The following is a 27,945-nucleotide window of genomic DNA, read 5'->3' on the forward strand; positions in this document are numbered from 1 at the left end:
AGCACGCAAAACACATAAACAAAACGGACTCGAAGGTCTCTTACTGGAAATCTATCCACACAGGGCCTCTTAACCATAAATGTTCGTCAAACACGAGCTCCCGTGCGTCCCACTTGCGTTACGCGCTGCTCCGTTAATAGTTCTCGGTCCTAGTCCTGCCCCACATATGCTACGCAAAGCCTTCAACTGACGTTTCACCACTGACCCACCGGCTTTAACGATATAACTATCCCTGCACTGAAACAATAATTACCTATTCTAAAACCTATAGACATTCTCATTTATACAACGAAAATAACTAAGACCACACCCCGTAAATATACCATGAAACTGACATAAAACATACATAAATTTACCGGCTGGAGAAAAGCAAATGCCCAAACAGATTCACAGTAATTTATGGCTACCAGTCTACCAGACTAACTTCTGGAATTCGACAAAATTAACAAACTGGAGGGCGAATTCAACAACGTGGCCGCACACTTGACAAGCAGCCACGGCTCTAACTCACCAAACCGGTTATACTAAAACTAGCCCTAATACCGAACACTCTCGATTGACAAATATGGAACACAACTTGGTCCAAAATTACAACTATTTACACAAACAAAATACAAAACTGAAATGAACTGAATTCAACTTTATCACAGATATACTAAACAGAAAAAAAACAAATAAATAAAATGAAAATAGAATTACATCGTTTTGAGTTTTTCTAATTAAGTGTAGAAAAGGACGGAATGGAGACATTGCATTTCCTGTGGGGAAAAATATTTTTAGTCACTGTTTATTGTAATAGATATTAAAAATACTAATGAAATAATTGTATGATGTTAAAATCTTAGTGGATAAAGATACTCTACAATTAAAGTCTGGTAGAAAATGGCTTCTTCATTGCATTCTAGCTATGCAAATTTTTTGACGGATCAAAAAAACATTTTGTTACTAATTCACTTTAAGTGCAGCCAAGTTTTCCCAAAAAATCTAAACATTTAATATGTATCCATGTCTCATTAATACCGGCAACAATAAATTCACGGTATTAATTGTTGAATCTGGATGATAAACCAAACTTCTTTGCATCCTGTTCAATTTTACAAATACTTACCATGCATTTTGCTAAAGAATTTGAACATGTGTTAAAAACATCTGGACACCCCTTTACATATCAAATAAGCCCTGTAAAGTCTCAGGACATGATCATACTGGGTTCCATATTTTTGTGATTTTGGATAATGGCACCCTTATTTTCATTCCTTTGACACTCTAATGGAGTTCCCAAATCAGATTATAGCCCCATTTGCTTCAGAAATACTGTATTGTATATTTCTCACTAAAGTTTGATTCGTTGACAACCCCGTGTGACACTTGTTAAACTATGGTGTTAATGAATATTGATTATCTTTACGAACCTTGAAACTTGCAACTACATTAAGTTTTAAAATTTGCCGAAATATTCTGAAGAATACTTTTAAGTGCATTTTCCATCATTTAAGCCATTTCCTAAGATTGTATGGGATACCTTTATATTGTGATGTACTTCCTATCCAAATAAGCAAAAAAAAATCAGAGACACTTTAATGATTTCTTCTTCGTTCTGTGCGCAATAGGTTAGAATGTTAACAAGGAACATATGTCATTAGTTCAAATCCTGCTGGGGTTTTTATTCTTTTTACCTTTCCAAAAAAATTAAAAAGTATTTTTAGGTCAAATATTATAAGATTTATAAGTTTTACACCGGGAATATTCTGATTATGATATACTTTTATTTGACATTAAAATGGATATCCCATACCACAGAAAGCTTAGAAAGCATAGAAAACGTTGAGGTTGTAAAGCAACAAAAGCAACACGACACGTAAAATACTCAAATATAGCTACCGTATATCAGGTTTTTTCCACGTGTATCCAATTTCCGCTTTGTTCGCGACGATTTCTGAATCGCAGAAAATAAATCAGCGTAAATTTGATACAAAGTTTTGTTTTTTTTAATATATTCTTTCTTTCCTTATGAAGTAAACAGGTATGTAAGAGTACAATGAACTGTTTTCACTAAGTTTAGAGTAGAAATTGAGGGATCGGAGGACAAGCGGCAGATGACAGGTTTGTAAGCCTCGTAGTTTATTTAATAATCCATTGACAAGATAATTAAAACGGTCTCTTTTTGCGTAAACTGATGTCTGTAATTATACTTGAGCTACTGGTATATGTAACGGTACATGATCTATTTCTCTATGACTGTGTGCGTCTCTGAAAATAATTATCGGTAATTATTTAACATTAAGAAAATCGTGTAAACGGTTTAATTGTCCGAATTTTTCATTATGAAGAGCGGCAATTTAGATACTTTTACCCTCTTATTTCACAAGTTTAAACAATCTTGAATTATATTTTCACTATGACTTTGAAATAGTGAAAATTTGATTCGCGTAAATTTTATATACCGTTCCAGGTTCTAAATCGCAGAAAAAACTTGACGCGGAAAAAACCTGATATTGGGTATAATATTGGCTTGCAAATAGAATATACCATCTGAAGTGTACTCTTTGAGTTGATCCCTACGAACTTCCAGATTGGGTGAGATAAGTTTTAGAAAGTGAAAAAAAATATGAAAATTATACAGAAACTAAGTATTTATGGGTTTGCATTTTGAACACATAATATGATTGAAAGTATAAAACATATTAAATGACAAACCTCGTTATCATTCTTCTGTATGTCTTGAGTCTTCGGACTTGGATTTATACACTTAACATTGATATGAAAAACATTCAATACCAGAAACCGCTATGACTTAAAGAAGTGAATGCTTACATGTTGTATAGAGTGTTGTGTCATATTTTTTGCATATATACCAACAAAATACATTCGCTACTGTGTGTTTAATGTATACAAATTCATATTGTAAATTTGGAGTTCGTTTTGTGGCTTCAGAATTCGTTTTCCCACACCAGTATTCCTGTTTATATTTCTTAAGCATATTCAGGAAATTTGTAAAATCCGAAAACAACACAGAAAATTTAAAAAGTTAATCGGCGATACCTGTAACTGAAAATCACAGTTAATTAGTATGAATATATGAAGGATTAACATTTTTTTAACAAATATCCTCATATAACTGTTCGTTTAAAATTAAAAATAACGATCTCACTTTTTTCCTTCCTTGTCATGATAGAACAATGTCAGTGATATCCTTCCTTATAAAGCAGATATTTAGTTTGTTTTGCATAGAGAAAAAATACGCTCAACTTATCTTTATAGAAAAACAGAATTTCAAATTATATATATTCATCTCAATATGTCATCGGAAGACGTGGCAAGGTTGCTTGAAAAGCAGAAAGCAACTTCGCTGCAACGGTTTTGGAAAAAGGAAGAAATTGTAAATAATGTTCCACAAGAAAAGAAAATATATGAAAATTCTTTCGATGATAGCAAAAGGACCGATGATCGTTTTTCTGAAAACTTCTGTAAGCAAGATGTAAGGAATGTCAACGTAAAAAGACCGGGGCCAATTGGGATTCACACAAAAAGAGGAGGTATGGATAAGACAAAATCAGAAATAAAATTTTTCGACAACAATGATAACTGGAATATTTGGGAGCACCCTTCAGAGGAGAGTAAGGATTTTGATGAAGAATTTTCCACGAAATCAATCATTGGAAAGCCCTCAGAAGTAAGAAATCATAGAGAACTAAACGGGCACAACAAAAACCTAGATACCAAACGACTATGTAAAGGTGAAGAAGAAATAAAAGACGAAGACAGTTTATTGGCGTCGAATAGCATCTTATCTGAGTTAGATTCAATCCAAGCCAAACCACAGAACGGTGAGGATAAACAAGAGGCCTCCGATGGACAAACTATGAACAAAGATACAGAGGCCATAGCTTCGTCAAGTAACAAGGAGTTATTCGAAATAGATGAAACAGACTATTATGACAGCGAAGATGAGTACTGGGACACGCACCCTTCCGATGAATCTTTCCTCGACTATCTCGATGACTATCAAACATTACCAGTTCCAGACTCACATAAAGGAAGATTTAGTAAGTCAAATTGTTGCAACTATTCATACTAGTTAGTCAACTATTCTTAATGAAAATTCATGTAGAATTCTTTGTATATAAAAGATAACCCTTTAACATAACAAACCATACTAAAAACGTACAAATAGACGATCAAAGATTAAATGAACAAAACACGCATTATTTGTCGGAATGACGTTGGAACCATACATTTAAGAAGCAAACTTAATTTTTTTTTTTTTTACTTTTAACAATGTAGTGTGCTGTTTTGTAGCGAATTGTGTGACATACAACAGTTTTAATGAAATACTAGTATTGAAAGATCATAATATTAATTCATAGAACGAGCTTTTTGTTGATTTTTTAAGGTAAAGGACTGGAACAATTAGCAAACCTCCCAGTGTTTCGACGATCCATACATAAATTTGCGTTTGATAACAATTTTGAAGTACATGATGTCAAGCCAGACGGAAATTGTATGTTTCGTGCACTCTCAGATCAATTTTTGATCAATGGTTTTCCAGGACACACGGAAATTTCATTAAGGACGGATGCAATAAAGTATGTATTAGTTTTCTATATTTAAATACATGTTTTAAAATATTTTTACTACATGTACATGTGTGTGCATTTAGTTAAATTTTCTTTCAAAAGGTTTTGTATCACCAAAGATTTTTTACCTATACCCATCAACGTACAAAGATATATTTTCAGTGTAGATAATGCTGAAAATTCAACACATAGATCAAAAATATATTAACATAATCTTAATCAAAATGTATGCTAGGGTTAAGAAAAATTCTGCTCATCAGTAAATTAAGAGATGTTCCATGTTTCAACAACAACAAAAATGACAATATACATATATTTTTAACTTTTGTTTTTCGTTTGGTTTTCGTAGACATTATTGGCGTTGATTTTCGTATATTTTCAAAATGTGTACATAATGCAAGAAATGCTGAAACTTACTGAAAAAAGGAGAAAATCATTCAAACATAACAAAATGTTTAAATAATATTTAGTTTGCAAGCAAATGAAGTACAAGATATACCGCAGCGCTAGATGTGACAAGCAAATGGGCTTTCTGTTTTCTGTCCAACACATGGAAAAATCCTTTACATGCATAATCAAAGTTACAAGCCTAACTCTATAAACTTCAGGCATCTCATTTTAGTTATCTGAGATCACACTCATCAGAAGAAGGGGGTGCCCACGCATCGTCCTTTTTATCCGAGGAGTCGTGGGAAGATTATCTTGTCAGAATGGAGAGATCGGGAGAGTGGGGTGATCACATCATGCTGCAGACTCTGGTTAATGTCTTCTTTCTAGAGGTCATTGTATTCAACGTCTTCCAGGAAGATATTAGAAGAACCGAAGTGATTGCAGAATCAAAGGAACGAGTCAGCTATAGACTTACAATATACTTGGGTCATCTCGGGGAGTTTCATTACATGAGTCTACGTCCAAAAAACTGGCTACACCATTGGCCATACAGTAGGTTTATTAGGGTTTTCCGTTTTTCAACGGAAAACCCTTCTGTTATTCTACTGTTTCTTATTAGGGTTTTCCGTTTTTCAACGGAAAACCCTTCTGTTATTCTACTGTTTCTTATTATTATTTTTTTTTTTTTCCCGCAAATTTTGTGCACGAGATTTCTCGAACATTTTTTGTCTGATTGCTATGAAACTTTCAGGGTATGTAGATGATATTAATATCTCTAGACGTTTTTTTCAAATTTTTAAAATTCACTTCCGGTTATGAGTTATTGCCCTTTAATTGAAAATTGGGGGGTCTTTTGTCCAGAGTTGATCTCGGGAACTACAGATGATAGATGCATGAAATTTGGCGAAATTGTCGGTAACATTTTATAGTTTTGCTGGCATGAAAATTTTGGTAATTTCTTTGTTAGTTTTTGAGCTATTTGTCGCCAAAGTTTAAGATTTTTTCGGGGCTGAAATTTTGTTGCTTTTTGTATTATAACCTTTAAACTAAAAATATTTTGTTAATACATATAGAACAAAAGTTGTTTAGAATAACGAGAGGTTTCATTTAAAATTAAGAAAAAAGGGCTGGCCCCTATAATTAGGGGTCAGCAGCTCATACACGTATTTTTCTGATAGCAAAAATCGTTATCATTTTATGAAAAAAAATTAATTCAGTTATTGTTGATATATTAAATAATGTCATTTGGTATCAAATTAAACAAGTTCTGTGCCCTATTTTTTTTCAAATTTCATAAAACAAATATGTGAGAATCGTACATGAACGAGTTAATATGTCTACATAGACACACAAGCGAACAAATGCCACATTAAGGCCCAGGCATTTACTGCATTACGTTGTGTTGCGTCTTAGATAAATTGTTGTGATTCAATTTCATTTTTTTCATCTATATCATTTATGAATTCAATGAACACACATTATTTTAACGTTCTATGTGCAACTATTTATCGGGGCGCCCCTGTTTGTAACCCCCGCGCGCGCACCGAATGTAAACAGTAACGAACGGCATTGTAGAAAAGAGAGAGCCGTAATGCAGAAGAGAAGTTGTGTATTCTTTCGGTGTACACATGCATTTTCAATTTACTGTGAAACATATGAACATGCACAGGGAACAATACTACATATTTGTTTAAGGAGGATATTTTTCTCGTGTGAATCGTTTACGAGGAAATTCTGACAGCCACACTTCTGTCGACGATCAGCCGTTGATAAGCTACGAGTAATAAAGGAGAAAAGATGGACATTAAAGTGTGTGATTTATGTGGATGTTACTGAAGAAGGTGAGGCTTTTACTCCTTTTAAAGTTTTTTTTTAACTGGTTAAAATTTAGTATATAGTATAGATGTACATGTAAGTACGTGCACACAGTTAGATGTTTTTGTTATGGTGTGGGTGTTTGTTTACTAACGTGTAATTTTTACATGTTTCATGGATGTTTAGACTCGCTCGAGGTTCATGGGGGACTGGAAAGGGTAACTGAATTTATCTATTTAAAAAAATAACAGATTGTGAATTTTCAACTCAAAATTCAAAGCAGGGTCTAATTAGAAACATATCATATATTCTTGTGCAGAAGACTCCAAATGTAGTCATGAATACCCTGTAGACATAACTTCAAGTAAATAAAATTGTATACTTCAGACTTCAGAGTTAAAACATGACTTTAATATCTTTATGATGCCGATCATTGTATCATTAAAGAGGTTTAGCAGACCAACGGGTACCTGGTATATGTACTTGTACATGTAGGTTACAAGTTAGAACTATGCCTACCATTCTACCAGTTTACATAATTTTTCTTGTTTAGCAGTTATGATGTGTACTTAAATTGTCCTTGTTAATGTTTTAAATGTAATTTTTTATTCTCTTTTTTTAATCTGACTACTGGCAGTACTGGCGTGCGAGCAGTTCTCGCCGAGGACCATTTCTCGCTGGTGCACTGTTACATCATATTTTCGTATATAATTTTATGTGTTGATAAAATGACGTAACAATGCACTGGTGAGAAATGGTACTCGGCGAGAACTGATCGCACGCTAATATTGATTAATTACAGACAAAAACTGAAGGTTGCGAGTGTTATTTTTTATTGAACAACATTGTTTAAAATAATTCTTTATATATGTGACGATCAGACCGGTTTGAATACCAGCTAGTGCCAGATAGCTCAGTTGGTAGAGCACCTGACTAGAGATTCAGGGGGCCCAGGTTCAAATCCCGGTTTGGTCCTTCATTATTTCTCCCATCCTGTTACAATATTGGTGTTGTGACCAACCCCTGCAACTAACAGGTTAACTCGATCCTGCCAGGGATGATCTTCGAGGGTGAAGATCATTTAAGGGGGAGGAATGTGACGGTCAGACTGGTTTGAATACCGGTGCCAGATACATGTAGCTCAGTTGGTAGAGTACTTTACTAGAGATTCAGAGGGCCAGGTTCGAATCCCACTTTGTTCCGTCGTTATTTCTCCCATCTTTTACATATACATCAGATATATGACAGATGATTAAGTCATCACATGTTTTGCAAGATGCAATAAGTGTTAAAAACCTTTACTTTACAACAGAATACATTTAAGTGAATATTTATGTTCCTTCAATGTTATTATTTGGTGTGCTTTTCTTGACAGTGTCGCATAAACAATTTACCCGCTCCTAAAACACAAACTTTCTTTGTGTGGATTCAGCTTACCGCTGATTGGCTGCTGTTGCAGCAGACAAATAAAATATGCACGCACAAAACACAATGAACTTATCAGAGAATGAGTTGAGTTTATTTAAACTGTTGGAATTTGGGTATTTTTTTTAAAAATGTATACTTGTGACAAAACATATATGTGGTACATACAGCTGTAGCTTTATGAAGAAAATTTTGGTTAGACCATATATACCTATCATGCAAGTAAATGATATTTACAAAAAACTTGCAATTTATGGCGCACGAAATATACGCTAGTTTTATAAAGATTGACATACATGTAATGTACCACATTCTGTGAAAAATAATCTATTAAAAATTCTTCATTAAGTTTACTCATACATGTTTTATGCTTATTACACGTAGTATTGTTTTTAAAACATGTAATTTATAAGAAAATAAACAAAAACCCTCGCTAAATTTATTTGCAAAAAAAAAAAACACAGTAGAATTGATAAAAAATGGTATACCAGAAGCTAATACCAGTACATGTACTTTGACGCTGTTCGGTGGGTAATATTCGTTTGTAATTTACGAATTGAAATATTGACTGTTGCACTACAAGTACGGTAATAAACTCTCTCTCTCTCTCAAACTCTCTCTCTTTCTCAATTTGATAAGTGTTTATACCTATGAAAATTTTTTTATATTATATTATGACTTGATATGCAAATTTTTGATCTTGTACTGCCTAAATGTTATGTCATGTATTGGGATATGTCATACTTATTACACTGCATGGTCAGTGTATTTTTTACAGAAATACTATGCATATGTTAATGTAAACACAGCTATTACTAGTACATGTATGTAAACACAGCTAATTAATTTTTTTATTTATTTCAGCTCAAAACGGACTCTTGTTACCACATGGCTTTTACCGGTACCTGTTGATTCTTGTGGGTCAGCTCCTGAGATTAATCTGTCACCTCTATCCACATGCATATTCCTTGTGTTCTACAGACTATTTACCGGTAATTCAAATTAAATCCGATAATGCATGAACAATAATGGAACTTGAAGAAAGCATCATGCCATGTTGTGGTTTGTGTTTGATAAGAAATTATGAAAACAAAATTAAGACTGTTTAAAGAAATTCATAATTGCTGTGAAAATTTGTTTTTCAATAAAAGTATACAATTATGTTTCCTTTATTTTTTATTTCATAAAGATATTTAGATGTGTTTACATAATTGAACCCCCCCCCTCTATTTAATTGTCTGCATTAAGATTACATGTAGGATATGTAAATGTACATTTGACTTTGAAATAACATCTGCTATGATAATTACTTTTGAAATGAACAAGAAACAACCTATCTCTACCTTTCTAAGGTAAATATGCATAAAAAAGTAGAAAAACATGTCAAATTTGAACATTTTTCATTGAAATCAACTCTGTCTCCAGCTACCTGGGTGTGTTTGAATTTAATTCTAATTTAAGACAGATGTCTAACTTGTAGGTTGTAACTTACTGTTTTAGCATGGTTAGAAGGAGACTAGAAATCAGAATAGATTAGATATTCACTAAATATGATTGTTAACTTAGCTTACTTTTTTCATGAAAACAAGAAATCATAAGCAGGACAGCTGTCTATTTGTTAATTAAAATGGTACAAATCATACAATAAACAAATAAAGATCAAATTTTAGAATCATTGATGATTGTTTTCAAATATGTGTGAGAAATTACTCAAGGAAATTGCCACACGTTTCATAAAATTAGGTTAAACATTTCAAACCATGACTTTTTATGAAAATCAAAAGATTGGGGGGGTGGGGGGTATACATGTAAGGGTATTTCTAAGTGATGTGAAGCTTTTATCATGATTATATCCTGTAGGCATATGTTGTATTGAATAAGGTTTCTTTTTAAAGGTGGTTGAACAAAAGTTGACCTCTAAAAGGTCAGATAAAGATGTTTTACTATGGAGAACCTTGTAAATCTATGTTTACTAAAGGAAATTGGAAATGGTGGGTTCACTTAAATGGCCATATTTTTATTAAACCTCAATGGAATTGGCAATATGTGGTATTCTTTTTCTCAGAATTGCATTAGCTTTCTTATTCTAAGAGGAACCGTCTTTTCATAAAAATGTTAGTGTACTAAGTTAAAGGTACAAGGAACAGTTTCGGATAAAGTACCGTCAACATTTTTGTAAAATTGAGAGTGACTGTACTTGAAGGTTTATCATTGTTGCGTAGATTCATGAAATGAATTTTAATGATTATCAATAGTTAGAGGGATGTCTCTTGTTGGAATTGGTAAGCAATATTAAGGCCCCTAATTTTAAGTACATGAGAAGCAGAAATAAATTGTGAAACTTGCGGCTATGACAGATATGTTGACTTTACAGTGAAATTGAAGGTTACAAACGGGAGGTTATATAACATGAAATGTAGGTGGATGGGATATTATATGCCTATTTAGTAATTACTGGGTATGAGGACAATAGCAAGTTTATTGTCCTCCAAGACAGCAACTATTTAATGAGGCAAAGCCAAGGGAAATAGTTGCTGTGGAATGGGACAATAAACTTGCTATTGTCCGAATAGTCAGTTAATTGGTATTTCATTATACAGAAGAAAACTTTATTTGTCAGCGATGCAGAATTTCTTGATGATAAACAAATTAGAGTTAAATCAAACTTTGTATTTAATGCGGCGATCTGATTAGGTCAGAGGTGTTCCGAGTTTAAGGTGATATGGGACACTTCCATGTTGTGACGTATTGTCTATCGAAATAAACAATAAAATAAAGTGTAATTATATAAGTACATGTAGTTTCTTTTCAAAAATGGTCACCTAACTCCTTAGCACAGTGGGTTAGAGGGTTTACTAGGAACCTGTAAGTCATGAGTTCAAATCCCGCTGGGGTTTTTACAATTTTTACCTTTTCAAATATTTTTAAAAGCTATTTTTTGGTTAAATATTGTAAAATTTGAAAATTCTAAACCGGTGAAAAGTATTCAATTATATAGTACTTTAATCCACATTAATATCGACAGATGTCCCATACCACCTTAAAAAGGAGGGAAATCAAATTCTGCTGATGAATGGTTTTGATGACTATTCACCATGGGCAGATAGCATGGATACTATTTTAAATTAGATAAAAAGGCATGTTTATGCGGGCGCCTTCTAGTGATCAATTTGTCCGTCTGTCCATCCGAGATGGCTTGACAGGAGCATAGCTTCTCTCCCCTTGGCCCAATCTGGCTCATACCTCATCCACAGGGTTCCTTTGGTTGAAGGATGTGCAGTGACCTTTGAACCATGTTTTTAGGTATAAGGTTAAGGTCATAGCAGAATTATATATATAAAATCCTTGTCTGGGGCATATCTTTTTTCCCTTTGGTCCAATCTGGCTAATACTCACAGAGTGTCTCTATGGTTAAACGATGTGCAGTGACCTTGCATGACATTTCTAGGTAACGGGTGAAGATCATATCGGATCGTGCAAAAATCCTTTTTTGAGAGCATATATAATTTCTATTAACCCCTATTTGGCTCAGACTTCACATAAGCAGAGCTTGTGAGTAAAGGGTGTGTAGTGACCTTGAACCTATTTTCAGTGAAAAGAAACTGTGAAGGTCATAGCAGAATTATATTTTTAAAAATCCTTGTCCGGAGTATATCTTCTCTCCCTTTGCTCCATTCAGCCTCATACTTCACCCACATGATGCCTTTGTTCAAAATATATGCAATGACCTCGAATGATATTTGTAGATGAAGAGTCAAGGTCATATCAGATCACACAAAAATCCATATTTTAAGAGCATAGATATACTCTCCTTTTAGCCCCTATTTGGCTAATATTTTACCTTTACAGAGTTTATTGGTAAATGGCGTGCAGTGACCTTGAACCAAGTCTGTCAATGTGAAGGTCATAGCAGATCTTTTTAAAATTAGTTTTAGATAGTAGATTATTTTCCAAATATTCTTAATCTTGGTCAGATTGAACAAAAATGCATGTATGTTAGGGGGAATGAAATTGAATTAAAAGTTCTATGCCAGCTGGAAAAATTTCAAGTTATAGGTCAAGGTCAAAGCAGAATTCTCTGAAATAACATAAGCGGGGCCCTTTGAAATGTTCACCATTTCAATGTTGTCTGGTTCATAGTAATTTTACATAGAAAATATTCACAGAAGTACAGTAAAGTAAACTTTACATCGATAAGTTTCTGACAATTAATGACGCAACGAGCACACAGTACGAAAGGTGAACCCTTTGAAAAGCAGTGAAGAGGAAAAATTGCTCAGAATTATGTTTTAAACAAAATTGATTTTTTACATAAATTTTAATTTTGCATTCTGGGTTAAGAAAAAAGATGTTAGTTCAAGGTAAAGTAAACTTGTACCTAAAATGAAGTCAAATTTGTTAAGTCGTACTTAAACACATTGTTTTTTTTTGTTAAGTCGTTCTTGAAATGGTTAAGGGTTTTTGGTTAAGTCGTACTTAAAAACATTCGGATCATGTTAAGTTGTACCAAGAATCATTCGATTTTTTTTTATCTTTTTGTACTTAGGTTTCTTTGTTACTAGATTACGAACTCTGCTTCTTAGACGTACTTCTAGCGTTGCTTTCGACATTAGCGGAAAACCCACTCGTTGCTTTGCAACGAGCTTTGCTCTAGTTATTATTTTTTTTTTTTCCCGCAAATTTTGTGCACGAGATTTCTCGAACATTTTTTGTATGATTGCTATGAAACTTTCAGGGTATGTAGATGATATTAATATCTCTAGACGTTTTTTTCAAATTTTTAAAATTCACTTCCGGTTATGAGTTATTGCCCTTTAATTGAAAATTGGGGGGTCTTTTGTCCAGAGTTGATCTCGGGAACTACAGATGATAGATGCATGAAATTTGGCGAAATTGTCGGTAACATTTTATAGTTTTGCTGGCATGAAAATTTTGGTAATTTCTTTGTTAGTTTTTGAGCTATTTGTCGCCAAAGTTTAAGATTTTTTCGGGGCTGAAATTGTGTTGCTTTTTGTATTATAACCTTTAAACTAAAAATATTTTGTTAATACATATAGAACAAAAGTTGTTTAGAATAACGAGAGCTTACATTTAAAATTAAGAAAAAAGGGCTGGCCCCTATAATTAGGGGTCAGCAGCTCATACACGTATTTTTCTGATAGCAAAAATCGTTATCATTTTATGAAAAAAAATTAATTCAGTTATTGTTAATATATTAAATAATGTCATTTGGTATCAAATTTAAAAAGTTCTGTGCCCTATTTTTTTCAAATTTCATAAAACAAATATGTGTGAATCGTAACGTTACATGAACGAGTTAATTTGTCTACATAGACACACAAGCGAACAAATGCCACTTTAAGGCCCAGGCATATACTGCATTACGTTGTGTTGCGTCTTAGATAAATAGTTGTGATTCAATTTCATTTGTTTAGCTATATCATTTATGAATTCAATGAACACACATTATTTTAACATTCTATGTGCAACTATTTGTCGGGGCGCCCCTGTTTGTAACCCCCGCGCGCGCGCCGAATGTAAACAGTAACGAACGGCATTGTAGAAAAGAGAGAGCCGTAATGCAGAAGAGAAGTTGTGTATTCTTTCGACGTACAAATGCATTTTCAATTTACTGTGAAACATATGAACATGCACAGGGAACAATACTACATATTTGTTTAAGGAGGATATTTTTCTCGTGTGAATCGTTTACGAGGAAATTCTGACAGCCACACTTCTGTCGACGATCAGCCGTTGATAAGCTACGAGTAATAAAGGAGAAAAGATGGACATTAAAGTGTGTGATTTATGTGGATGTTACTGAAGAAGGTGAGGCTTTTACTCCTTTTAAAGTTTAAAAAAGTTAAAGTTAAAATTTAGTATATAGTATAGATGTACATGTAAGTACGTGCACACTGTTTGTTTTTGTTATGGTGTGGGTGTTTGTTTACTAGGCTAACGTGTAATTTTTACATGTTTCATGGATGTTTAAACTCGCTCGAGGTTCATGGGGGACTGGAAAGGGTAACTGAATTTATCTATTTAAAAAAATAACAGATTGTGAATTTTCAACTCAAAATTCAAAGCAGGGTCTAATTAGAAACATATCATATATTCTTGTGCAGAAGACTCCAAATGTAGTCATGAATATCCTGTAGACATAACTTCAAGTAAATAAAATTGTATACTTCAGACTTCAGAGTTAAAACATGACTTTAATATCTTTATGATGCCAATCATTGTATCATTAGAAAGGTTTAGCAGACCAACGGGTACCCGGTACATGTACTTGTACATGTAGGTTACAAGTTAGAACTATGCGTACTATTCTACCAGTTCACATAATTTTTCTTGTTTAGCAGTTATGATGTGTACTTAAATTGTCCTTGTTAATGTTTTAAATGTAATTTTTTATTCTCTTTTTTTAATCTGACTACTGGCAGTACTGGCCTGCGAGCAGTTCTCGTCGAGGACCATTTCTCGCTGGTGCACTGTAACATCATATTTTCGTATATAATTTTATGTGTTGATAAAATGACGTAACAATGCACTGGTGAGAAATGGTACTCGGCGAGAACTGATCGCACGCCAATATTGATTAATTACAGACAAAAACTGAAGGTTGCGCGTGTTATTTTTTATTGAACAACATTGTTTAAAATAATTCTTTATATATGTGATGATCAGACCGGTTTGAATACCAGTGCCAGATAGCTCAGTTGGTAGAGCACCTGACTAGAGATTCAGGGGGCCCAGGTTCAAATCCCGGTTTGGTCCTTCATTATTTCTCCCATCCTGTTACAATATTGGTGTTGTGACCAACCCCTGGAACTAACAGGTTAACTCCTGCCAGGGGTGATCTTCGAGGGTGAAGATCATTTAAGGGGGAAGGAATGTGACGGTCAGACTGGTTTGAACACTGGTGCCAGATACATGTAGCTCAGTTGGTAGAGCACTTGACTAGAGATTCAGAGGGCCAGGTTCGAATCCCAGTTTGTTCCGTCGTTATTTCTCCCATCTTTTACATATACATGTATATCAGATATATGACAGATGATTAAGGGTCATCACATGTTTTGCAAGATGCAATAAGTGTTAAAAACCTTTACTTTACAACACAATACATATAAGTGAATATTTATGTTTCCTGTTATTATTTGGTGTGGTTTTCTTGACAGTGTCGCATAAACAATTTACCCGCTCCTAAAACACAAACTTTCTTTTTGTGGATTCAGCTTACCGCTGATTGGCTGCTGTTGCAGCAGACAAATAAGATATGCACGCACAAAACACAATGAACTTATCAGAGAATGAGTTGAGTTTATTTCAACTGTTGGAATTTGGGGTTGTTTTTTTTTAAATGTATACTTGTGACAAAACATATATGTGGTACATACAGCTGTAGCTTTGTGAAGAAAATTTTGGTTAGACCATATATACCTATCATGCAAGTAAATGATATTTACAAAAAACTTGCAATTTATGGCGCACGAAATATACGCTAGTTTTATAAAGATTGACATACATGTAATGTACCACATTCTGTGAAAAATAATCTATTAAAAATTCTTCATTAAGTTTACTCATACATGTTTTATGCTTATTACACATAGTATTGTTTTTAAAACATGTAATTTATAAGAAAATAAGCAAAAACCCTTGCTAAATTTATTTGCAAAAAAAAAAAACACAGTAGAATTGATAAAAAATGGTATACCAGAAGCTAATACCAGTACATGTACTTTGACGCTGTTCGGTGGGTAATATTCGTTTGTAATTTACGAATTGAAATATTGACTGTTGCACTACAAGTACGGTAATAAACTCTCTCTCTCTCTCTCAAACTCTCTCTCTCTCAATTTGATAAGTGTTTATACCTATGAAAATTTTTTAATATTATATTATGACTTGATATGCAAATTTTTGATCTTGTACTGCCTAAATGTTATGTCATGTATTGGGATATGTCATACCTATTACACTGCATGGTCAGTGTATTTTTTACAGAAATACTATGCATATGTTAATGTAAACACAGCTATTACTAGTACATGTATGTAAACACAGCTAATTATTATTTTTTTTTATTTCAGCTCAAAACAGACTCTTGTTACCACATGGCTTTTACCGGTACCTGTTGATTCTTGTGGGTCAGCTCCTGAGATTAACCTGTCACCTCTATCCACATGCATATTCCTTGTGTTCTACAGACTATTTACCGGTAATTCAAATTAAATCCGATAATGCATAAACAATAATGGAACTTGAAGAAAGCATCATGCCATGTTGTGGTTTGTGTTTGATAAGAAATTATGAAAACAAAATTAAGGCTGTTTATAAAGAAATTCATAATTGCTGTGAAAATTTGTTTTTCAATAAAAGTATGCAATTATGTTTCCTTTATTTTTTATTTCATAAAGATATTTAGATGTGTTTACATAATTGAAAAATCCCCCCCCCCTCTATTTAATTGTCTGCATTAAGATTACATGTAGGATATGTAAATGTACATTTGACTTTGAAATAACATCTGCTATGATAATTACTTTTGAAATGAACAAGAAACAACCTATTTCTACCTTTCTAAGGTATATATGCATAAAAAAAAGTAGAAAAACATGTCAAATTTGAAAATTTTTCATTGAAATCAACTCGATCTGTCTCCAGCTACCTGGGTGTGTTTGAATTTAATTTTAATTTAAGGCAGATGTCTAACTTGTAGGTTGTAACTTACTGTTTTAGCATGGTTAGAAGGAGACTAGAAATCAGAATAGATTAGATATTCACTAAATATGATTGTTAGCTTACTTTTTTCATGAAAACAAGAAATCACAAGCAGGACAGCTGTCTATTTGTTAATTAAAATGGTACAAATCATACAATAAACAAATAAAGATCAAATTTTAGAATCATTGATGATTGTTTTCATATGTGTGAGAAATTACTCAAGGAAATTGCCACACGTTTCATAAAATTAGGTAAAACATTTCAAACCATGACTTTTTATGAAAATCAAAAGATTGGGGGGTGGGGGGTATACATGTAAGGGTATTTCTAAGTGATGTGAAGCTTTTATCAGGATTATATCATGTAGGGGTATGTTGTATTGAATAAGGTTTCTTTTTAAAGGTGGTTGAACAAAAGTTGACCTCTAAAAGGTCAGGTAAAGATGTTTTACTATGGAGAACCCTGTAAATCTGTGTTTACTAAAGGAAATTGGAAATGGTGGGTTCACTTAAATGGCCATATTTTTATTAAACCTCAATGGAATTGGCAATATGTGGTATTCTTTTTCTCAGAATTGCATTAGCTTTCTTAGTCTTTTCATAAAAATGTTAGTGTACTAAGTTAAAGGTACAAGGAACAGTTTCGGATAAAGTACCGTCAATATTTTTGTAAAATTGAGAGTGACTGTACTTGAAGGTTTATCATTGTTGCGTAGATTCATGAAATGAATTTTAATGATTATCAATAGTTAGAGGGATGTCTCTTGTTGGAATTGGTAAGCAATATTAAGGCCCCTGATTTTAAGTACATGAGAAGCAGAAATAAATTGTGAAACTTGCGGCTATGACAGATATGTTGACTTTACAGTGAAATTGAAGGTTACAAACGGGAGGTTATATAACATGAAATGTAGGTGGATGGGATATTATATGCCTATTTAGTATTTACTGGGTATGAGGACAATAGCAAGTTTATTGTCCCCAAAGACAGCAACTATTTAATGAGGCAAAGCCAAGGGAAATAGTTGCTGTGGAGTGGGACAATAAACTTGCTATTGTCCGAATAGTTAGTTAATTGGTATTTCATTATACAGAAGAAAACTTTATTTGTCAGCGATGCAGATTTTCTTGATGATAAACAAATTAGAGTTAAATCAAACTTTGTATTTAATGATGCGATCTTATTAGGTCAGAGGTGTTCCGAGTTTAAGGTGATATGGGACACTTCCATGTTGTGACGTATTGTTTATCGAAATAAACAATAAAATAAAGTGTAATTATATAAGTACATGTAGTTTCTTTTCAAAAATGGTCACATAACTCCTTAGCACAGTGGGTTAGAGGGTTACTAGGAACCTGTAAGTCATTAGTTCGAATCCCGCTGGGGTTTTTACAATTTTTACCTTTTCAAATATTTTTAAAAGCTATTTTTTGGTTAAATATTGTAAATATTGATGACTATTCACCATGGGCAGATAGCATGGATACTATTTTAAATTAGATAAAAAGGCATGTTTATGCGGGCGCCTTCTAGTGATCAATTTTTCCGTCTGTCCATCCGAGATGGCTTGACAGGAGCATAGCTTCTCTCCCCTTGGCCCAATCTGGCTCATACCTCATCCACAGGGTTCCTTTGGTTGAAGGATGTGCAGTGACCTTGAACCATGTTTTTAGGTATAAGGTTAAGGTCATAGCAGAATTATATATATAAAATCCTTGTCTGGGGCATATCTTTTTTCCCTTTGGTCCAATCTGGCTAATACTCACAGAGTGTCTCTATGGTTAAACGATGTGCAGTGACCTTGCATGAAATTTCCAGGTAAAGGGTGAAGATCATATCGGATCATGCAAAAATCCTTTTTTGAGAGCATATATAATTTCTACTAACCCCTATTTGGCTCAGACTTCACGTAAGCAGAGCGTTTGAGTAAAGGGTGAAAGGGTGTGTAGTGACCTTGAACCTATTTTCAGTGAAAAGAAACTGTGAAGGTCATAGCAGAATTATATTTTTAAAAATCCTTGTCCGGAGTATATCTTCTCTCCCTTTGCTCCATTCAGCCTCATACTTCACCCACATGATGCCTTTGTTCAAAATATATGCAATGACCTCGAATGATATTTGTAGATGAAGAGTCAAGGTCATATCAGATCACACAAAAATCCATATTTTAAGAGCATAGATATACTCTCCTTTTAGCCCCTATTTGGCTAATATTTTACCTTTACAGAGTTTATTGGTTAATGGCGTGCAGTGACCTTGAACCAAGTCTGTCAATGTGAAGGTCATAGCAGATCTTTTTAAAATTAGTTTTAAATAGTAGATTATTTTCCAAATATGCTTAATCTTGGTCAGATTGAACAAAAATGCATGTATGTTAGGGGGAATGACATTGAATTAAAAGTTCTATGCCAGCTGGAAAAATTTCAAGTTATAGGTCAAGGTCAAAGCAGAATTCTCTGAAATAACATAAGCGGGGCCCTTTGAAATGTTCACCATTTCAATGTTGTCTGGTTCATAGTAATTTTACATAGAAAATATTCACAGAAGTACAGTAAAGTAACTTTACATCGATAAGTTTCTGACAATTAATGACGCAACAAGCACACAGTACGAAAGGTCAACCTTTTGAAAAGCAGTGAAGAGGAAGAGTTGCTCAGAATTAAGTTTTAAACAAAATTGATTTTTAACATAAATTTTAATTTTGCATTCTGGGTTAAGAAAAAAGATGTTAGTTCAAGGTAAAGTAAACTTGTACCTAAAATAAGGTCAAATTTGTTAAGTCGTACTTAAATACATTGTTTTTTTTTGTTAAGTCGTTCTTGAAATGGTTAAGGGTTTTTGGTTAAGTCGTACTTGAAAACATTCGGATCATGTTAAGTTGTACCAAGAATCATTCGATTTTTTTTTATCAGGTTTCTTTGTTACTAGATTAAGAACTCTGCTTCTTAGACGTACTTCTAGCGTTGCTTTCGACATTAGCGGAAAACCCACTCGTTGCTTTGCAACGAGCTTTGCTCTAGTTCAAAAGTATTTTCCTTCAAAGACAACGATTATTCCTCACATTGTTAAACATACTTCACCTTGAGGCTTGTTCTGTTCCGTAAGCAATGTTTAAAGCTGACTATCTAGCATTTTATGTCGAGTTTTTAAAAATGAAATGTCATCTTATACAGAAAAGACTCGTCAAACACATAAATGATATGTATTGTGATTAGTAAGGTGTACAATTCAATTTATTATTCCATTTTAAGGTTAATAATTGGTATGTCTCACATTTGTTTACATTAATCAATAACATTGATCAAAATTCTTAAAAACTAGACGGTTTCTTATGGACAAGTCAAAATATTTATTTATATCATTCCGTAAAAGATTGGATAAAGAGGAATAGGATTTTCTTCGTAAAAGGGTGTATGTAGATATATTTGGAATTTAAATTGTTCCATTTTCCCAGGGGCGCTACTTGGCCGATTGTTAGTATGTTCCACAAACGAGACACTGGAAGCTCGTGAAAAAGTCCTTCAAGAAAAACTGTCCACAATGCACCCTGGCAAATACATTCCACAAAGCGAACTTGAAAAAATTGCAGGTTTTGTTTCACATCATTTCATGAAACAACAAAGTGCTACACATCAGATCGTCGTGGATGACCAGTTTCCCCATTCTGAACCTTTCAACACATACAGTGGACAAGACCTCCAGCTAAATGAAACAGAAGGTATAAAACAAGAAATATGTAAAATTTTAAAATCTTGGTTTTTCAAGTAATGAAGTTCGTTGTTTAAAACTAGTGTATAATGATTGATACAGCTCGGAAACAAAAGATAAGAAAATATGATTCTGGCACTATGCCTCTATAAAGTATCAAACATGCCAGCCTTATATCTCATTTTGTAGAATTAAAATTTAGTCGGAAATACATCCTCATAAAAAACTGAACCTTATTTATTTTACAACGATTGATAAACAAGTTCTACAACTTATATTAATATCTCTCGTTGGCACGGATGTTAGCGCAAGGGGGTCATTATCCTTATCATTTGATACCACTTTGGGACATGACTGAGTTGAAAATACTCAAATTAAATTTTAAAGTATTAATGAATTTCAATGATGTTAAGGCCATAAACACAATTTAAAAATTCCAAACGATTACAACACACATTTTTTTATTTTTAAAAATCCTGAAAAAGGCATGGTCACGATTTTGGTCAATTTTTTTTAATTTTAATTTATATTTCACAATGCTTTAGGAATGCATTTCTAATGATCAAATGAAATTTAGGTGTCAGTCGATGAGTTTAAAGCACGATACAGGGCTCACAATTCTTCGTCATGTTAACAAGGCCCGTGCCCTGTTTTGTTTACATAGGTTCAATAAACCAATAAAAATCTTTTTCAAGCTGATTTGCCTATCTTCTTATTCATTTAAAACATAAATAAACAGTTACTAGCGATTAACACATTCATTTGAGATCTAAAACTGGAATTTTCACTTCAACATTCAAAATGTAAACAAAAGCTTTGTTTACATAGTGAAGAATTGTAAGCTCTGTGACCAGCTTATAGCTCAACAAATGACAATCAAATTTTGGTTGCCTATCAAAAATACCTTACTGAAGCATTGTAAACATTCATATCGAAAAAATACTTTTCGACCAAAATCGTGACCATGTCCCTTCAAATTATTCACTTGTAAATTAATAAGGTTTAAAATGCATTTCATCAATGGTCACATACATACTTTTTAAACCTTTCCTACATAATTGTATATGAAATTGTAAGATAAAGATTTTTGTTACCAAATTGTTTGCAAAGTTGCCACTTCTAGGCATAATATATAATAAATTGGCTGGATAAGTCTTATTTATGACTTTGATCTTAACAGTAGATTATTAGTACGTACCATAAATGATATTATTCTATATTTTATTCGAGCATACGTTTTTCCAGCTCACTTCATTTTTAGACGGGTCACGTGACCCCGTCTATTAGTTTACTGTGCGCCGAAGTCTCAAACCGGAAGGCACGCGTAAAACACTGAATTGAGTCTGTGCGTAAGAAAATAGTGCAGAAACTTTTCAAGCATTTCAGTAAAAATATATATCATAAAAACACGCATTAAATCGTTTTAAGTCCTCTACATGTATGTATAAACCAAATTCTGTTAAGAAAATAATCAAATAGCTTTATTGATCAAAATATTCTTGTTCGGTTTAATAGTTGTAGTGATTTGTGGAATGAGTTACGTAACTGAATGCACAACGCCGTCGAGGAATCAGTTGGTAGACGAGATCATTATTCAATGAAAGAGAATGTAGGTTGAATCGAAAGTAAAGTTCCGAAAGGCAATGTGCCATATTTGAAAAATGTGAATTTTATTTTAACAATCTATCACCTGAAAAATGCCGAACTTCATGCGCGAGCCGATGTTAAAATCTGGACGAGTTATACACAGATTACATATTAAATTCATTGGCTTCCAGTCTACCTGCAGTATGACTGATGTTCATCTCTAAATTTTGTTCATAGAAAATAAAAACAAGTCTGAATTTGCCTTCTCGTTCATTGACTCTTAAGTTAATTAAACTGAACTTTAATTTTGAACAATGCATTGTAAGCAAAATCTATATAGATTATACATTTTGGGTGACCAATAGAACAAATAATATATACAATGTTGTTGATTGAAAAACCAAGTTAAATGTTAATATTCATGCTGTCTGGCTTAGTTGGAATGTATAATCATGTATTTTTTTTAATGTTATGAGACATAAGTTTACACTTTTTTCTATACTTTATAACGGACAAAACCAGTAATATTCATCATTTAAAAGAATTTTTTTCATCAATATCTGAATGTCTCTCATCAGAAACTAAGCCGATCTTTCTCCCATCGGTAAATATCTCGCATTAATATTAGACCTATGAATTCACATATAATGCATGGTTGTTATGTTTTAAACTTTTTTTTTTACATGCAGATCCCTGAAATGCCAATGTTCTACAACATTTGTTAATTTTGTTGTAAATTACGTTAACTTTGCATATATTAGAAGTTTTAAAATCAAATAATTCTGAATTAATAGCTAAAATTAACAATTTACAATTATCATACAATAATGTTTGCTTTAGCAATTGTCAGTAAAACATATTACCGCCAGGTGAACATTTTTCCTAGACGTCAAACAAACTCTCCTTCAGTAGCACTAAGTAACTGATCTGGACATTTTCCTTATTTTTTTCTAACCAGTCCTTTAACTGACTTATCTCTTTACATTTATCAATCTTAATCATTCTGTTGCTTTATTTTTAACGACATGTATAACAGTCAATCAGGAAAGGTTTACCTAAAAATATGACACGATTCATCACTTTTGGTCTCCATTTTCTAGTTTTATCGATTTAAAAAGCAGTTGACTGAATTCGGAGTATGATTTTTAATGAAAAGAACAGTTGTATCGTAATTTGTGTAGATGATGCTCGAGTTTACACAAAAAAGTGGTAAGTGGCGAACGAATTTATTTTACCTATTAATTCAATATGAATCGCGCCGCAAGAAAATCGTGACAGATAAGTCGGTCTAAAAAATCAAAATGACTACCATGACGAACTTTCTTATTGTTATATATTCTTATATATTCTTATTGTTATAGTACTTGGAATAATCTTATTGTAAAAAGAAATAATTCTAACGTCAGGTGCCTGTTTTTGTTATCGGTATGCAAATGTTAACATTGTTCGGTAATTTAGCAGTTTGAGAGTTTTCGGAGTTTTCATAAACCTTGTAACAGATCCGTCCGACTTGTGGATTTTCCCTTAGATCACAAAATTAAATAAATCTATTAATTTAAATTTACTACTCAAATAAAGTTGATTTGATTTTCCCGGTTAGTTGTAGTTTTTAAAATTTAGAAATATGTCATTGAAATCTTTAGAAAACAAACTTCATATTGATAAAGAAAAAAGGTGATCAGTGTTCATTTGTGTTCGTTTGGCGCATTTAACTTGAAATTTCTTCACCAAATCTGCAACCTTTGCTAATAACATTCGTTACAGTACTAGGATTCTATATGAGAGATATCATGACATCATATTGTTTTAAATCATGATCAATGATTAATTTGAAAATAAAAGTTGAAACAGAATTTTTGTATAAAGGTGCAAAACATTATTCATGACCTTTTTGCACCTTAAATTGCGTAAATTTTAAAAAATCTCATTTTGATTTGAAATAAAAGCTTTTTATATATTTGTATAAAAAATTGCTATATTTATTTAATGCAGATTGTGGGTTTTTTTCCAAATTAAATAAACTGATAAAAGATCACGGTTAGTGATTTCAGTAATATGGCTACAAAGACAAAATCCTCACAACTTTGGCTTAAATATATATTTCATTGGTTTAAGGCAGAAAGTCAATCAAACTTTCTAATTTTGATTCCTACATCAAATATTATGTTATATATTTTTTATTTCTATGATTTATCATTTTCCTCAAGAAAACCTTCCGCACGAAAACAAAAAACAGTTTCTATTGGTTTTCGATGAAGTTTCTTTATGAATGTTGTACAATAATGAAATAATAATCGTTCTGTGTTGACTTAATGAAAAAAATGTACCTTATTTTTATTAAATAGAAAGTTCATATACGAAACAAATATTGCTTATTTATATTAAAAAGAATGCTATTAGTTATTAAACGAACATAAAACGTGATGAGTGTGATACCTTAAGGTCGTGAATAGCTTAAGTTTATTATCTTATCTGTGGTATATTCATCCATTGAACAAAATATGAATCCTGGAATCGGAGAAAAAGAAGTCATTTTACACGCTAATTATTGATTGTCACCATTACTTTTGTTATATGGAAGAGTGCCGTTTTGCATAAAAAGTAAGTTAACATAAAAAAAGTGTTGTAAGTAGATTAAAATCGACCTTTAAACACTGTTTTATTATCGTGTACAGTGGATATTAGCAAAAACAGTAAAGATTTTGGTCAAAACTTAAACTAGACTTAACGCACAATGGTTAGTTGCATTTGTATTATTCATTCTTAAAACAGAAACGAATTGCATAATATGATATCAATTTGTGGTAGCCATTCTAACAATGGCAAGCATCATTGTTATTCCATCCAACTTGACTTAAAATATGATCACAACCTTGGGCCATCGGCTATGATTTAAATAACAAATGAAAATGCAAATCTGTGGTTTTGATTAACATTTAATTCACACCAACTTGCATTAAAAGTTAGACGGTATTTAGTCTCTTTGGGGTACGATTGATACTTTTTAATACCTTAGAGAGATGACGGAAACTCCAATCACGAACTGTTGCATTGGCAAACGATTGTTTATTATGTTTGCAACACTGTTACATTCATAGATGATAAATTAAGTATGGAAACCTCATTGCAAAATATTTTAAACAATTTCCTTTTTCTAAAAATACTGAATAGCTATGAGAAAAAGTAAAAATTACATTTTTTTTCTACTCTTTGCAATTATTTGTTTAAAATAGAGCCAGATTCCAATTACTCTATATCTTCTTTTTTAAAACATATAAGGCAATGTTATGAATAAGATATTTGTCAAAGCAGTCATTGTGTAACGAAACAAAAACTTTAAATTTTAAATTTTTCATGTTTTTTAACAGTATTTATTTTTCTTAGACTCACTGCAATGTTTGATTGAAGACCCACTACTAACAGATCCAATTTCGGGAATCCCCCTGCCTCATCTAGCCATCATAATTACTCTTCTAATACCAACAAAGATGATTGAAAAATCTCCGTCTTTGCCCGCTGTATATGATGTACCGTTCAATTTCTTGGGATCGACTCAAGATGGGAGTTTACATATATATCTTAAAGACATTTCTATAGGACAGAAAATGAGAGCTTTTTACAATAAATACAAGCTAAAATTCGGGGAAAAAATGGCAATTTTGAAAGATGATATACATGTACGCGTTTCAGACTCCATTCCAGACGAGGAAGAATCTTCGTCGACTGTCTTGTGTTTTGATGATTCCGATACATCTCCGGGATATTGTAGGTTAAAATATTTAGATGGGCAAGTCCCAAAGTCTGACCAAAACACACTCCAAACGGAACATGGATTATTTTTACAAGGTTTTGATCTTTCGGGTGCATTTTTAGAGAATACATTAAATGATCAAATCAGACATTGTGGAATCCGAATGGACTTTTGTTATGTAGGCATGGAATGGTTTTTGCGAAGACCGCTTTTTGACTTTCCTTCTCGAAGCTTAAAGTTTCAAGTTTTTGTAATGTATTGTACGTTAATACCAAAAGCTCACCACTTTAGTAAAAACCCTGCAATTGAGTGGAAAATAGATTTTTCGATAATAAATGGCTTAATAATGGAAAACTTTACCTATTTTCAAAGATATGGATTTGCGATTTTTAAAGTCTTGCTTGAAAATCTGACATTCCATCTCGAAAAAAGACTAAAATTAAAACATCTTAAAGCTGTCTTCTTTTCAGCATGCGAGGAGTTCCCAAGTTGCATTTGGAAATCTAACCTTGGTGGTTGTCTTCTATTTGTAATTAGTAAACTGTTGATATGCTTAAAAAAGAGGTTTTTACCACACTATTTCATTCCTCAAAGGAACTTACTCGACAGTTTTTCAGCTCAAGATCTTGACGCCCTTTGTGTTTTTGTCGAATCCATTCGAGTCTTTCCAGTGCAGGTTACTCAGCTCATTGTAGAGAAACATGGATTTTCTTATGGTCCAAATTTAGTCCGTTCAATTTTGACCAATACAAAGTTATTTACAAACTCCAGAGAAATGAATACCGTAGTAGACCATGGGATTTCCGGGATGTATGGAACAGCTAGATATCTCTCTAGATTCGGTTATTATCATGCAACCTGTGAATTGTTGGAAAGAATACACGACTTAACAAAATTATCACCCGGAAACAGAGACCCAGAAAGTTTCTATAACTTTTTTGACGGCGCATTGCAATTAATGAAACAGCGATCATCTCGAGTCATTTTGGCAAAACTGTACGACATAAGATTTGGAACAGCAATGGTAAATAAATACTTTTTAGACAGTAAACAGAGCTTAGGAAAGTGTCTTTCCTGGGATGTTGATATTCTAATAAGTTGGTTGGAGGTCCCCGCCAGTAAATCCGGAGATTTAATATCAATAGCTGAATTTCTGTACAATCAAAGTCTGCGTGAGGGAGAAAAGAGAAATTTATCCCTCTCAATCCCAACAATTGAAACAGCTATAAATTGTATTAAATATGCCCTTCAAGAAGACTCAATCGGAGTGGAAAACATTGACGACAAGAAATTAAAGGATGAGATATTAGCACAAAAGCGTGAACTGAAAGCAATGCTGAAGAAATACTACATACAGGTGTATCATTTATCAGAACTAACTCTGAGTCTTTCTCCACTCATAAATCACATGCCAGATATAGAGGACCTCTGCAAGGATTTCCCAGAAATGTCTCTTTGTGTTAGTCTGATGTTTAGGTTTTTAGGACAAAGAGAAAAGAGCCAGGTGTATGCAAGAAAGGTGAAATAATAAATGTTCTGACATAGGGTGAAAGGTTTGACAACTCACTCTGAAATTGAATGTAAAAAACCAATTTATTAAAATTTAGCTGTTCAAATTATTTCAATTGCGCATGGCAACTTAAATTTTTATTGGGAGTTAAATGACAGATATTATGTATAATGTATTTAAATTATTGAAGCATTGTAGTAATGTGTTAAATTAAATATGATAATCATTAAAAATATTACAAATATTATGACTCAAATTGAAGTTTAATATTCATTTGTATTATATTAATTTAATGTTTGGAATTTTTGGAAATAAACTGTTATTTCCAGTCAACCATACGATAGCCTTAATGATAAAGTACGATACTGTAAAATGAATATTAAGATGTTATAATGGGCTTTCAGGAGTTGGAGTACTACTCGCTTTTCACTATTCACTATTCAAATAGTTAAAAG

General features: G+C 32.8%; 1 protein-coding gene and 1 long non-coding RNA gene across 3 annotated transcripts; both read left to right on the forward strand.

Annotated features, from left to right (window-relative positions):
• Positions 1-3,186: 3,186 nt before the first annotated feature.
• LOC105318884 (uncharacterized) lies at positions 3,187-27,872 on the forward strand. Of its 2 annotated transcripts, none has more exons than XM_034452477.2 (5): positions 3,187-4,046; positions 4,394-4,586; positions 5,200-5,519; positions 20,389-20,652; positions 25,614-27,872. In XM_034452477.2, exons 1-5 carry the CDS (start codon positions 3,299-3,301, stop codon positions 27,506-27,508), a joined length of 3,420 nt encoding a protein of 1,139 aa, XP_034308368.2. In that variant the 5' UTR covers positions 3,187-3,298; the 3' UTR covers positions 27,509-27,872. The 2 variants fall into 2 exon arrangements, with proteins under 2 accessions (XP_034308368.2, XP_065937533.1); XM_066081461.1 differs by having other exon boundaries at positions 3,194-4,046; positions 25,598-25,717.
• Positions 13,664-16,603, forward strand: LOC136274500 (uncharacterized). Its single transcript, XR_010712886.1, has 2 exons — positions 13,664-14,036; positions 16,301-16,603. It is a non-coding gene; the product is annotated as an uncharacterized lncRNA (long non-coding RNA).
• Positions 27,873-27,945: the final 73 nt, after the last annotated feature.

Source organism: Magallana gigas, chromosome 4, assembly GCF_963853765.1.
Source record: "Magallana gigas chromosome 4, xbMagGiga1.1, whole genome shotgun sequence".
Lineage (NCBI taxonomy): Eukaryota > Metazoa > Mollusca > Bivalvia > Ostreida > Ostreidae > Magallana > Magallana gigas.